This window comes from Trichechus manatus, unplaced genomic scaffold (assembly GCF_000243295.1).
Source record: "Trichechus manatus latirostris isolate Lorelei unplaced genomic scaffold, TriManLat1.0 scaffold00002, whole genome shotgun sequence".
Lineage (NCBI taxonomy): Eukaryota > Metazoa > Chordata > Mammalia > Sirenia > Trichechidae > Trichechus > Trichechus manatus.
Window position 1 is genome coordinate 9901503 of NW_004443938.1, and position 12714 is coordinate 9914216.

The 12714-nt window shown below is 41.0% G+C and overlaps 1 protein-coding gene across 1 annotated transcript in view; it reads left to right on the top strand.

The window, feature by feature from the left end:
• PRKN (parkin RBR E3 ubiquitin protein ligase) overlaps positions 1-4396 on the top strand; it is a 1016813-nt gene extending 1012417 nt beyond the window's left edge. Inside the window, exon 11 of the mRNA XM_023728574.1 lies at positions 4150-4396. Within this exon, the coding sequence (XP_023584342.1) occupies positions 4150-4262 (113 nt within the window). The 3' untranslated portion in view covers positions 4263-4396. The remainder of the gene's footprint in view (positions 1-4149) is intronic.
• Positions 4397-12714: the final 8318 nt, after the last annotated feature.

Sequence of the window (12714 nt, forward strand, 5' to 3'; positions counted from 1 at the left end):
AGTGCTGGCTTGCTTAAAGCACAGGCAAGGTTAAGAGAAGTAATATGAAAAGGCCCTTCACAAGGGAGAATTTGCAATGGCTCATAAACACAGACTGGAGTTCTGTATCACAGGTGCTTAAAGAATACCAGTTAAATAGTAAGGTACCATTTTATTATCCTCAAAGGTTTTTAATTTTTTGTTTGTATTGTTTTGTTGTATTTGTAATTATAATCCTCAAAGATAGTGAGGACACAAATTGGCATAACTTTTCTGGAAACCATCTGGGCAATATATTTCAAAAGATTTGTAATGTTTATATCCTTTGATCCAATAATTTTCCTTCTAAAAATATATCTCACAGAAATAATCTGAAATACACAGTACAGATACACACACGCGCACACTTTAGGCAAAAACATGCTAATCGCGGCATTATTTAAATTGAAGAAAACCCAAAATCATCTGAACACCCAATGTTATCAATATGCTGATATGTTGATCATGCTAAATTGTTGGATGTTATCAATGTCCTCTAACATGAGAGAGCTTGTTTATATTGTGATTAGAATCTGGCTCTGCCACATCCGGTGTGACCTGAGCATCAGTTTCCTCATCCATGAAATGGGTTTGTAACAGTACATACCTTATAGAACTGATGTGAGAGTGAGCTAATATATTGAAAGCACCCAGCACGGTGCCTGCTTATAGCAAGCCCTCAGTAAGTGTTGTACAGTTTTTCATGTTAAGGAAGAAGTTATGGGAAATGCTCACAAACCATCTTAAACGAGAAAATCGCAATTCCAAAGGAAGTCCTATGACCCCAATTTTTAAATATATATCATTGTAGCTTATAAACTGAAAAGCTAAACCTTCAAATTGTTTTGAAATATACCACCACAATGGAAACCAGTACAGTCACTGTTAGCAAGGAAAGATAGTTTCCTTATCTAATAGTTTTCATTGAAGTTCACAGCTTGTTTCATATTCAGCTGACTCCCAGAAAAGTAGATTTTCCTTCACCTAAACTGAAATGATAATGAGAATTATTTTAAACATAGGCTAACCCTTGATGCTTCCTCCCACAATCCCCTTTAATCTCTGGAAGTTTCTTTCTTCACTTCTGTCTCAAACACATGCGATTCTGGTGCAATTCTCAGATCTAAGTATCTGTTGCCTATTAAATCTGCTTCCAGCTCGTTCAGGAACTTCTACTCTCTCATTAAATTTAATGGAAGATTTGGTGCCAGAGCCCTGATAAAGAGCGCCCGGGCTAGGCTGGCTTTCCACTGTCGACCTATCACTCCACAGCCAGAACTCACTACCCGGGGAGGCCATGTTTTCTTCATGTAAATCACAAATTAGTGTAAATCTGTTCCTTGCATTTGCCTTTAGGTAGGCAAAGCTTTTAGGATTAGGTCCTTGGTGTTCCTCCATATTATAGGATCCAGTATATTGCCTCATGTATATTAAGCATCAGAGTCCCTGGGTGGTGTAAACGGTTAATGCGCTCAGTTGCTAACCAAAAGACAGGCAGTTCAAGTCCACCGAGACATGCCTCAGGAGAAAGGCCTGGGGTCACCATGAGTCAGAGTTCACTGAACCACAACTGGTGGTGGTGGTAGATATTGTGTTAGAAAGAAAGAAAGTTAATAATGGGGGTATCCTCTGCTCCTATTTCCTTTTTTCTTATTCTACTATGCCATAGTGGTTCTAGTTTCTGTAATAGAAAATTATTTGTAACACTAATATTCCATATCCGTTAGATTTTTGGTATAATAAAAAAACATTCTCCACCTTCAATTTAGCATTATTTTCATATTTCATTGAGTTTGAATATATTGCTAAAGAATTCTTTGATATTTGATAGAAACTTAAGTGATTTTATCACATCACATTGTTTTCTCATATTATTTATAAATATAAAAACCCAACCAAACCCATTGCCATTGAGTTGATTCCAACTCATAGTGACCCTATGGGACAGAGTACAACTGCCTCACAGGGTTTCCAAGGAGCGGCTGTGGATTCGAGCTGTGCACCTTTTGGTTAGCAACTGAGCTCTTAACCACTGTGCCACCAGGGCTCCAATCATTAAATATGTATTGAATATGATATAATCCTAAGTGGAAAGTGTTAAAAGTGTCATAGGTGAGTATTTTCCTTTATTTCCCATACATCTGTAATTTTTTACGATGTTTAAAACAAACCAAAAAGAAATAGAAGTATATGGAATTTTAAATGTATTTCAGTTATCTTAAAGCAAATACCTTTAGTTACACATTCATAAATTAGTGGAAGTTCTTTTGCCAGCTTTCCAATAATAAAAATGAAACTGTACTGAAGCAATTACTTGGAAAATTTGGCAAGAAAGAAAGAAATGAATTAATGAGATAATTGGTAAAATTGAATAACAGAGCACATTTGGTTTTATGTATGACTCAGCAAAGAAACTAAATATCCAGCTTTAACTTGGATGTTCTAGGAAATTCAGTCAAAAGCAGACCTCTGTGGAATTACACAAGTAACTTCCTCTTTACCTGATTGAAGACTTGATTTCTGAGCCCCAGAAGCAAATAGTGACTATATTTAGTAAATGGAAGGAAAGAAGGAATACCAAAATAATCCCCAAATAAGTGCCCCTTTATCTTGTGCTGGAGATCCTACTCTGTACCGGAATGAGCGTAAGAATTGGAATCACAGATCTCAGTTAAATCTCAGATGTCACCGTGTACAAACGCTTAACCTTGAGAAAATTCTGAAACTGGTAATAATATCTGGCTCACAAGGTGTTTTTCAGGATTAAGTGGGATAACATATGTATACACCCAAAACCAAATCCATTGCCGTTGAGTTGATTTTGCCATAGCTGGCAAAAAATAGTAGAACAAGGTAGAACTGCCCTATAGGGTTTCCAAGTCTTTATGGAATCAGACTGCTACATCTTTCTCCCGAGGAGCGGCTGGTGGGTTCAAACTGCCAACCTTTCAATTAGCAACCGAGTGTTTAACCACTGTGCCAACATATGTATATCACCTAGCATTATACCTGTCAGTAAACGTTAGTTCCTCGGATTTCAGCTAGTTTATTTTGGACACTTCGTCTGGAAAGACCAATTACTAGAAAAGGACGTCATGTGTGGTAAATCAGAGGGTCAGCGAAAATGAAAGAAACTATCAGTGAGATGATTGACATAATAGCTCCAACAGTGGACTCAAACATACCAATGATCGTGAAGATGGGGCCGGTCTGGGCGATGTTTTGTTCTGTTGTACAGCAGGTCATCGTGAGCTGGAGCGACTCAATGACACTAACAACAGCATATCTTTCTCACCTTAAATACAATTTTTAATGACATTAGGAGACATAGTCCCTATTAAAAACAGCATACTGTCCCTTATCCTGTTTTAGAAATTATGCTAAGCCAAATAACACGACAGAAATGACAAAAATTAATCGCAAGAAAGAAAAATACATTTAAATTATTAAGGTAAAGTAATGAGGAATTGAAGTAATAGCTGTCCCGACTCCTGTTTCATGAATTTTGCCAAGCCAGATAACCCTAAAGATATGATAAAAAATTAATTTAAGAAAAAATATATACATATTTAAATTATTAAGATAAAATAATGAGGAATTAAGTCATTGCCTGTGAAACATGAATCATTTGTTTACAAATTCCATTTCAGGAGATGTAAATAAACTCAGATTTACAAATACAATGCATTCCCAGTGAAAGTGGCATGCCTCCGTTTTATTCCTTTCTTTGAGAACTTCATATTGTGCTCTCTGCCTTTTTTCAGATTTTCTCTGCCCTGATATTACTTGCGATTACTCATTTCAGCATTAATTTCTAGAATACTAAAACAAAAACCCAACCAGTTGTCATTGAGTCAATTCCAACTCACGGCAACCCCGTGTATGCAGAGTAGAACTGCTCCATGGGGTTTTCAATGCTGTGACATTTCAGAGGCAGATTGCCAGGCCTTTCTTCCAAAGCACCTGTGGGTGGGTTCAAACAGCCAGCCTTTTAGTTAGTCGTGGAGCACTTAACTGTTTGCACCACCCAGAGGCTATAAATTTCTAGGCGAGCATGTGCTACGCTGTGTGAGTGTTTTCAAAGCATGCACCCTAATGCCAATGGCACCTGTGTCCTCTGTTGGTCCCCAGGCGGATGCATGCACATGAAGTGCCCGCAGCCCCAGTGCAAGTTTGAGTGGTGTTGGAACTGCGGCTTGGAGTGGAACCGTACGTGCATGGGCGACCACTGGTTCGACGTGTAGCTCCCAGCGGCCGGACCGCCAGCAGCCCTCGTCTGACGCATGCGGAGGGCAACCATTATCCGCCACTTTTCCTTTAGCCGAATACACACACGCACACGCATGCACACATTTCAAGTTCTTTCCAAAATCACGAAAACAAAATTCCAGAAGCAGCTCCCAGTGTCCCTTTTATTGTGTCCGTGAAAAACACCAGAGCCGGTGGTGAGGCCAGTAAGAGGTGTTTTCAGACCTCAGCAATACACACATGTCACAGCGCAGATTAAAGTGCAGTTCATGGGTTTTGCATGGACTGTCATTCCTGAGTAAATCTGAGCCAGGCTGGAAAAGGACACGCAGAGAAATTTCTCGAGTTCAATTTGCTGCCTTTTACCCACAGTAAATATTGTGGAGAAGTCGTTAGTCGGAAACAGTTCTTTTGTTGTTGTTGTTTTTGAGGTTTTTTTTTCGGGGGGGAACACTTATTGTCAGTGGTTCTTGTAAGATTGTTTGCTGTGGATTCTCAAAACTCTATGCATAGCTTTAAGAGAAATGCTCGTTTTTAAATTTTCAGAGCATATCCATTCTCAAAGAACCATATGCAATAGGCAGAAATATTTGCTTATCCCTAAGAATGTGGTCTTTATAAGTTGCATTGATGAAATCCCAACTATGCATAAGTCAGCTTGTTGACTAAGTGAGAAACTATGAAAGGTAAATTGAATGTTGAATGTTTAAATTACAGGGAAGAAATCAAAACGTTATGTACTTTCATTCTGTTTAATTATTTGCAATCTTAGAAAAAAATTGTTTTTCTGAAAATATTACAAAATGTTCAATTTGATTTTAAGCATTCACTTTGCAGCTTGGGGAATTAACCAATACATCTGGCTTCATTGTGAATTTCATGGGTAAGGGGGTCTATGAGGGGGAAATGATCACATAATGACTCTGAATGTTAACAAAAGTGTGGATTATTAAATCGGAATCTTTAAAGAAGTAACATTTCCAGGGCTATCAAAAATTAAAACGCGCCCGATTCTGTTTGTAAGAAGGGTTTATGCTTCGTCTGCACGCCGGTGCTGCTCCCCCCATCTGCAAGCCCCAGGGGGCGCTATACGTCCAGTGGCAAACTCACGTTAGACTATTTCCTCAGTTAACATGGATTGGCGTGTTGGTCAAGTTTCCAAATTATTTTTTTTTTAAGCATTAGCAATGTATCGAAAGAGTTCCCGCGAGATGCAGCAAACTGCATTTTCTACCTGCCACCCAGGGTGCAGATGAAAAAGCACAGCTGCTGTCTGTTGTTAGAACTGAATTATCTGTCTTCTCCGGACGATCATCCACCTAACTCAGGGCGTCATGAGTCTCACTAGCACGTGGAATCCCGTTTGGATTCAGGGACTCTGCAAATTCTGAGACCTGTAGCAGGGCTTGTGTTTTTACACATAGCACCAGAAGTCCTTGCTTGGGGGACTAAGAGAATGACCTCAGAAAACTTTCCAGGGTCACATCCCTAGGGCGTCTGTCCTCTTTCCCTAATGCCTCAATTCGTCTCGTTCTTTCAACCAGCCAGGGCCAGCCTTTCCTCTCTCCCTTTTCCCTCCAGAGACGCTGTGCCTGGGCGAGGTGGGGTGTTATATGGCAGCTACATCTGCATCCACAGCTTCATTGGACTTCACCGGTCAGAAAAGCCCCACTACGCCAACATGACCCCGGGTGTCCGTACCTACCTCAGGAAGGCTAAAGATCCTAGAGAAAGAATGGGGAGCTCCACGCCTGCGTGCCGTGAGATAAACCGCGGTGACCAGGCACCGTCCCGGCAGCAGGTGTCAGGTGCTGAGTCTTTAATCCAAGAAGACCTGACTTTAAGTCACTGACAATCCCAGTAAGTAGAAGCTCCTGATGTGACAAATCAAACGGCTCCCTTCTGTCACGTGGAGCACACGGCATTTTATATAATCCACAGCTGTGCTTGAAGATGATGTTTTAACTATTGCCTCCTTCCAAATGTGTGTGGTTTGTCCCGTTTGCAGTACAGAGACAAGGCTCGCCCCATGTTTCCGCTTAGTTTCTAGAGCTGTAAGCGTGCCAGTGTGGTCTCTTTTCCCTTCTTGGTGGTGGTCTTTATTTTTTGTTTTCCAGAATAGAATGGTGATTCTTAAAATAAGTTAAAGAAACAAACAACCACTATAAATGGGCGTGAATCACAAGCAGTATTATTTGAGCGTGAACGGTGTGTCAAACTATAAATACATCAAAAGAGTAGAAATGAAGTCTGCAAAAGGATCTTTATTTTTCTCTGAGATGTGTAAAGAAATACCTGACAGCTGTATTTGTCCTCAAATTGTCAATAAAAGCATCAAAAGAGCACGTGGAGCCATTTTTGAAGGTGTATTTTCAATAATTGTCAATGGTGTGGGTGGAACACAGGGCATGTCACTCCAAAACCTCACTCAGGATGGTCTGATGAGAAATGTCCATCTGTATCTCTACTCAGAGCTTAGAGTTACCCTGGGTGTTTTTGTTTTTAAAATAGGGTAATTTCTTAAGGGATTAAAAAAAAAAGCAAATCCTTATCCAAAAAAAATCTCACAGTTACTTTCTTTGTTAGCAAACTTCCCTGATCTAAATGTTTAAAATAGATGTTTGAGTTGGGGAAAGGTCAGCAGCGTTTAGGTCTTTTCTGTGTCCCTAAAGTCATCATGCATGCGAAAGCGGGATAATGAGTAAGAAAGACCGAAACAGAATTGATGCCCTTGAATTATGGTGTTGGCAAAGAATATGGAATATACCATGGACTGCCAAAAGAACAAATGAATCTGTCTTTGAGGAAATATAGCCAGAATACTTCTTAGAAGCGAGGGGGCGAGACTTTGTCATACTTACTTTGGACACGTTATCAGAAGGGACCAGTCCCTGGAGAAGGACATCATGCTTGGTAAAGCAGAGGGTCAGCAAAAAAGAGGAACACCCTCAACGAGATGGATTAACACAGTGGCTGCAACAGTGGGCTCAAACATGGCAACAATTGTGAGGATGGCACAGGACCCAGGACCGGGCAGTGTTTCATCCTGTTGTAAATAAGGTTACTATGAGTCAGAAGCGACTCGATGGCACCTAATAACAAAAGTCATTTTAGAAATGTTCAGTGACTTTGCATTGCTCTTAGGGTGGGTGTGTTGATGTTGCTTTTTTTTTTTTTCCTAGAACTCTTTCAGCGGCTGTGCATTGTTCATTGAACAATGACCCCATGTTCATTGATCTATACTGGAACATTCTTGGAAAATTCCTATACATATACTAGGCCAGCATCATACACTGAGGGCTTCCCCACCCCTGTGAATGCTATGAGGAAATACAAAAATTGCAGGAATGATGTTCCTGATATTTACACAGCAGAGAGGTAACCTAAAAGAGGGTGAGTGGGAGAGCTTGGGCCACCTGGTTGGGAATTCTGGCTCCTTCACATACTTATGTGTGAACTTTGGGGTCAATAATAGAATCTACCATGTAGGGTTGTGAGAATTAAATGAATTAACTCATGTAAAGCACATAGAAAAGGTAGACAGTACTGTGATGGTTAATTTTACCTGTCCACTTGACTCAGCAATGGTGCCCAGGGTTTGGTCACATGCTAGTCTAGGGGCTGTTATGATGTCGTTGTGAGTCATTAATCAGTTGGTCTTAAGTGAGGCAGATGACCTTCCATACTGTGGGCGGCCTCATCCCATCAGCTGAAGGCTTTAAGAGCAAGAAGGGAGTGTCCCAGGGTGTGCTCTGCCTCCAGACTATAAATAGACATCTTGCCAGAATTCCTCCACTTTTCACTCTTTTAATTTCCTGACTCATGGATCTTGGGACAAAGACTGCAAGAATCTCCAACCTGTCCCCTGACCTACAGATTTTGGGTCGCCATCCCCCCACCGCCCACCCCCGCAATCCTGTGGGTTAATTCCTTAAAATCAATCTCTGTCTTTGTGGCTCTTTCTCTACACACACACACACACACACACACACACACACACACACACACACACACACAAGTTGTTAGGAGCCATCAAGATGGTTCTGACTCATAGCGACCCTATGTACAACAGAATGAAACACTGCCCGGTCCTGCACCATCCTCACAATAGTTGCTATGTTGGAGCCCATTGTTGCAGCCACTGTGTCAATCTACCCCATTGAGGGTCTTCCTCTTTTTCATTGACCTTCTGCTTTACCAACCATAATGTCCTTCTCCAGGGACTAGTCCCTTCTGATAACATGTCCAAAGTATGCAGTATCCCCTTGTTCTGTTCGAATGACTGCCTCTTGATCTATGTACAGGTTCCTCATGAGCACAATTAAGGGTTCTGGAATTCCCATTCTTCTCAATGTTATCCATAATTTGTTATGATCCACACAGTTGAATGCCTTTGCATAGCCAATCAAACACAGGTAAACATCTTTCTGATATTCTCTGCTTTCAGCCAAGATCCACGTGACATCAGCAATGATATCCCTCATTCCACATTCTCTTCTGAATCTGGCTTGAATTTCTGGCAGTTCCCTGTCTATGTACTGCCTCGACCGTTTTTGGATGATCTTCAGCAAAATTTTACTTTGGGTGATATTATTGATATTGTTCAATAATTTCTGCATTCTTTTGGAATGGGCACAAATATGGTTCTCTTCCAGTCGATTGGCCAGGTAGCTGTCTTCCAAATTTCTTGACATAGACGAGTGAGCACTTCCAGCATTGCATCCGTTTGTTGAGACATCTCAATTGGTAGTCCATCAATTCCTGGAGGCTTGTTTTTTGCCAGTGCCTTCAGTGCAGCTTGGACTTCTTCCTTCAATACCATTGGTTCTTGATCATATGCTACCTCCTGAAATGGTTGAACATCACCCCATTCTTTTTGGTACAGTGACTCTGTGTCTTCCTTCCATCTTCATTTGTTGCTTCATGCGTCGTTCAACATTTTGCCCTTAGAATCCTTCAATATTACAACTCGAGACTTGAGTTTTTTCTTCAATTCTTTCAGCTTGAGAAACGCTGAGCGCGTTCTTCCTTTTTGATTTTCTAACTCCAGGTCTTTGCATATTTCATTGTAATACTTTACTTTGTCTTCTTGAGCCCCCTTTGAAATCTTCTGTTCAGCTCTTTTACTTCATCATTTCTTCTTTCACTTTAGCTACCTACATTCAAGAGCAAGTTTCAGATATATATACTAAAACCTGAGACAGCCGGAACCTGCATCAGGTGGAAACCTGTCAGAGAAAGAAAGCTCAAGTGTTTTCCACTAAAAAGAGCGAAAGAAAAGTGTAAGACTTCACCCTGTCAAAGGTGGAAAATTTTGGGGACCCTGAAAAACATGGCAGTCCCATCGAGTTCCAGCTCTCACAGGTTTTGCTGTACAGTTCTGTTTTTCTAGAGAACCCGAAGACCAGGGCCCACTCAGTAAATGTTTGCCATTATTAATATATGAACAAGTTGATGGAGAGAACAGAACAAAATGAAAACCACAAAACTCGTGCAAACTAACAGCAAATGCCTGGAACGTGTATTTGAATATAAACCCGTAGACTTAGTGATTTCACAGCTAGGGGGAGGTGACCGATTTATGTTGGATTTAAGTCTATTGGATTATCTTCTACACAGTCCCAGAAGTTTTACTCTAAAGGCAAGTTGCTAGCTGTGTTATCACTGCCACGCCCCCCACCCCCAGTTAGTGACCCAGGATGCCTCAGCTGTACAAGGAGTGTTTCTGAAAACTCTCCAACTGCACATGCAAAGGCCTTTTCTTTCTACAGAGAGTTTAATTCATCCACAAGTCTTGGATTCTTCTTCCTGTCAAACTCAAAGAGTGACTTCGGTAGCATTTCTGAGGGGGGTACTATTGAGCATCTGGAGCCCTTGTGGCACAGTGGTTAAGAGCTCTGCTGCTAACCAAAGGTCTGCAGTTTGAATCCACAAGCTTAACTCCCACATCTCTCTTCTCCTCACCATGAAGCTGGGAAAGGACTCTACAAGAATGGATGGCAGCTCCAGGGTTGGCTATTGTCTCAGTAATCTTTTGAATCATGAAAGAAGGTAAGATTGGCACAGTAAACAATTTGTCTGAGTTTCCTAGAGCTGCTTTAAACAAAGAATCACACACTGGGTGGCTTAAAGCCACAGAAATAGATTGTCTCCCAGTTCTGGAAGCCAGAAGTCCAAAATCAAGGTGTCAGCAGGGCCACGCTCCCTCTGAAGGCTCTGGGGGAAGATCCTTCCTTGTATCTTCCAGCTTCTGGTGGTTCCTGGCTATCCTCAGTGTCCTTGGCTTGTAGAGGCATCACTCCAGTGTCTGCCTTCGTCTTCACATGGCTGTCTTCTCTCTGTCTCTGTCTCTTCTCCTCTTTTTATAAGGACACCAGTCACATTGGATTAGGACCCACCCTACTGCGGTATGACCTCATGTTAACTGACAACATCTTCAAAGACCCTATTTCTCAACAAGGTCATGTTCACATGTGCCAGAGGTTAGGACTTCAACATATCTTTTGGGGAGACACAGTTCAACCCATAACACCACTTTTGCCTTCATCTGCCTCCTACATTGGAGCCCTGGTGGTGCAGTGGTTAAGAGCTCAGGCTGCTAACCAAAAGGTCGGCAATTCAAATCCACCAGACGCTCCTTGGAAAATCTATGGGGCAGTTCTACTCTGTCCTATAGGGTTGCTGTGAGTCAGAATCGACATGATCGTAATGAGTTATTCAACATCAAATCTCCATTCAATATGTTTTTCCTATAAATCTTTTCTTTATGTTTTTCTTATTATTACAAAAGCACTACATCTCATTACAGAAAAACGTGTTGCCATCGAGTTGATTCCAACTCATAAAGACCCTATAGGACAGAGCAGAATAGTGCTCTATAGGGTTTTCAGTTGCTGATTTTTTGAAAGTAATTTACCAATCCTTTCTTCCAAAGCACCTCTGGGTGGACTCAAACCACCAACTTCAGTTAGCGGCTGAGGGCGTTAACCGACTCCTTACAGAAAATAAAAAAGGCAAAAAATAATAAAAGTATCATCCAGAAATAATTATTTTGCATCTTATTTATTTCCACTTATAAACATCCGATGAGAATCGTCCATGTGATCATTCTTCAGGGCTTCATTGTGGTCTGTTATATGCTATACTTTAATTAACTTAGTGTTTCGTTTAAAATTCCAGCTCTATTTCAAACATGTGTTTTCAATGTAATCATTACAGATTGCATATGAAACTATTTTGCAACATGAAAAAAATGTTTACAACATAATGTTAAATGAAAAGGCGTTTACAGAAATTGCAATTCTGTAAATGCAATTTTTGTAAAATGCAATTATGTAAAAAAATAATAAATTCTAAGAAAAAGTGGTTGAAGGACACATTAATATGCAGTTTGCTATGGTGATAAAATTATATGTGAATTTTTACTCGCCTCTGCTTTCCACTTTTTTGTCAGCGTGGAAATATCACTTTATAATGAAAAAAGATAAAATTTTTAAATTTCCCATGACAGTTGAAGCTGAACATGTTGCCTACAGCCAACTAGCAAAGATTTTTCCAATCAAAAATTCTGTTCTTTAATTAACCTGAACTTTGCTGAAATAATAATGAAACACAGTAAAGACATTCTCCTGCTTCTTTCAAAGGAATTTTGTGGATTTAATTTGGAAACGGTGAGGAGGGGGTGAATTGGATTGACTGTCTGAGAAGATACAATTGAGCCTCCAGCCCCTGTGTGAACGTGGCATCGTTTCTCAGTTTCTCCTGAAGCCTGCTCAGACTTTATAGGGTGACCAACCTTCTCAGGGGCTTTAGTTGCTGTGGGAATCGATTTCAACTCTTGGTGACCCCCCGTGTGCACAGTACAACTGTGCTCCATAGGGTTTTCAGAGCTGTGATCTTTCAGAAGCAGATCTCCAGGCCTGTCTTCCGAGGCACCTCTGAGTGGGCTCAAACCACCAGCCTTTGAGCTAGCAGTCCTTTGTGCCATGAGAAGAAATTGGTCACCCTACGTGCGGGCCATCCTCCAAGTAGCAATGCCTGAGGGGCTGCATTCCTGGGACTGCTCTGTCCTTTCCCTAACATTGGCTTGCTCTTCCTCATTCTTTTGCACCCTGCCTCTGTGAAATTTCCCCCAGTCCTTCCTCCAGCCAATTTCATCAAGAGACTGACATCTCAATACTGAATAGCTCCCAAGAGAGGTATGCCACTAAGAGCAGGATCAGCTGAAATCAGCAAGCCTTGAGATTCACAGGGGATCCATCATGTGGCATTTGAAAATCCCTCAATTCTGAAATACTGACTTTATTTCTGAGGCTGTTTTCCACAAGGACACGCAGGTTTCATGATTTCTCTGGAGTTCTGCTCACCTCCTACGGTTGAGTCACCATTTTCTCTGACTTACTTTTTCTGCAGTAACCTCCTAGATGCCCTCTAGGTTTGGCGTGCTCT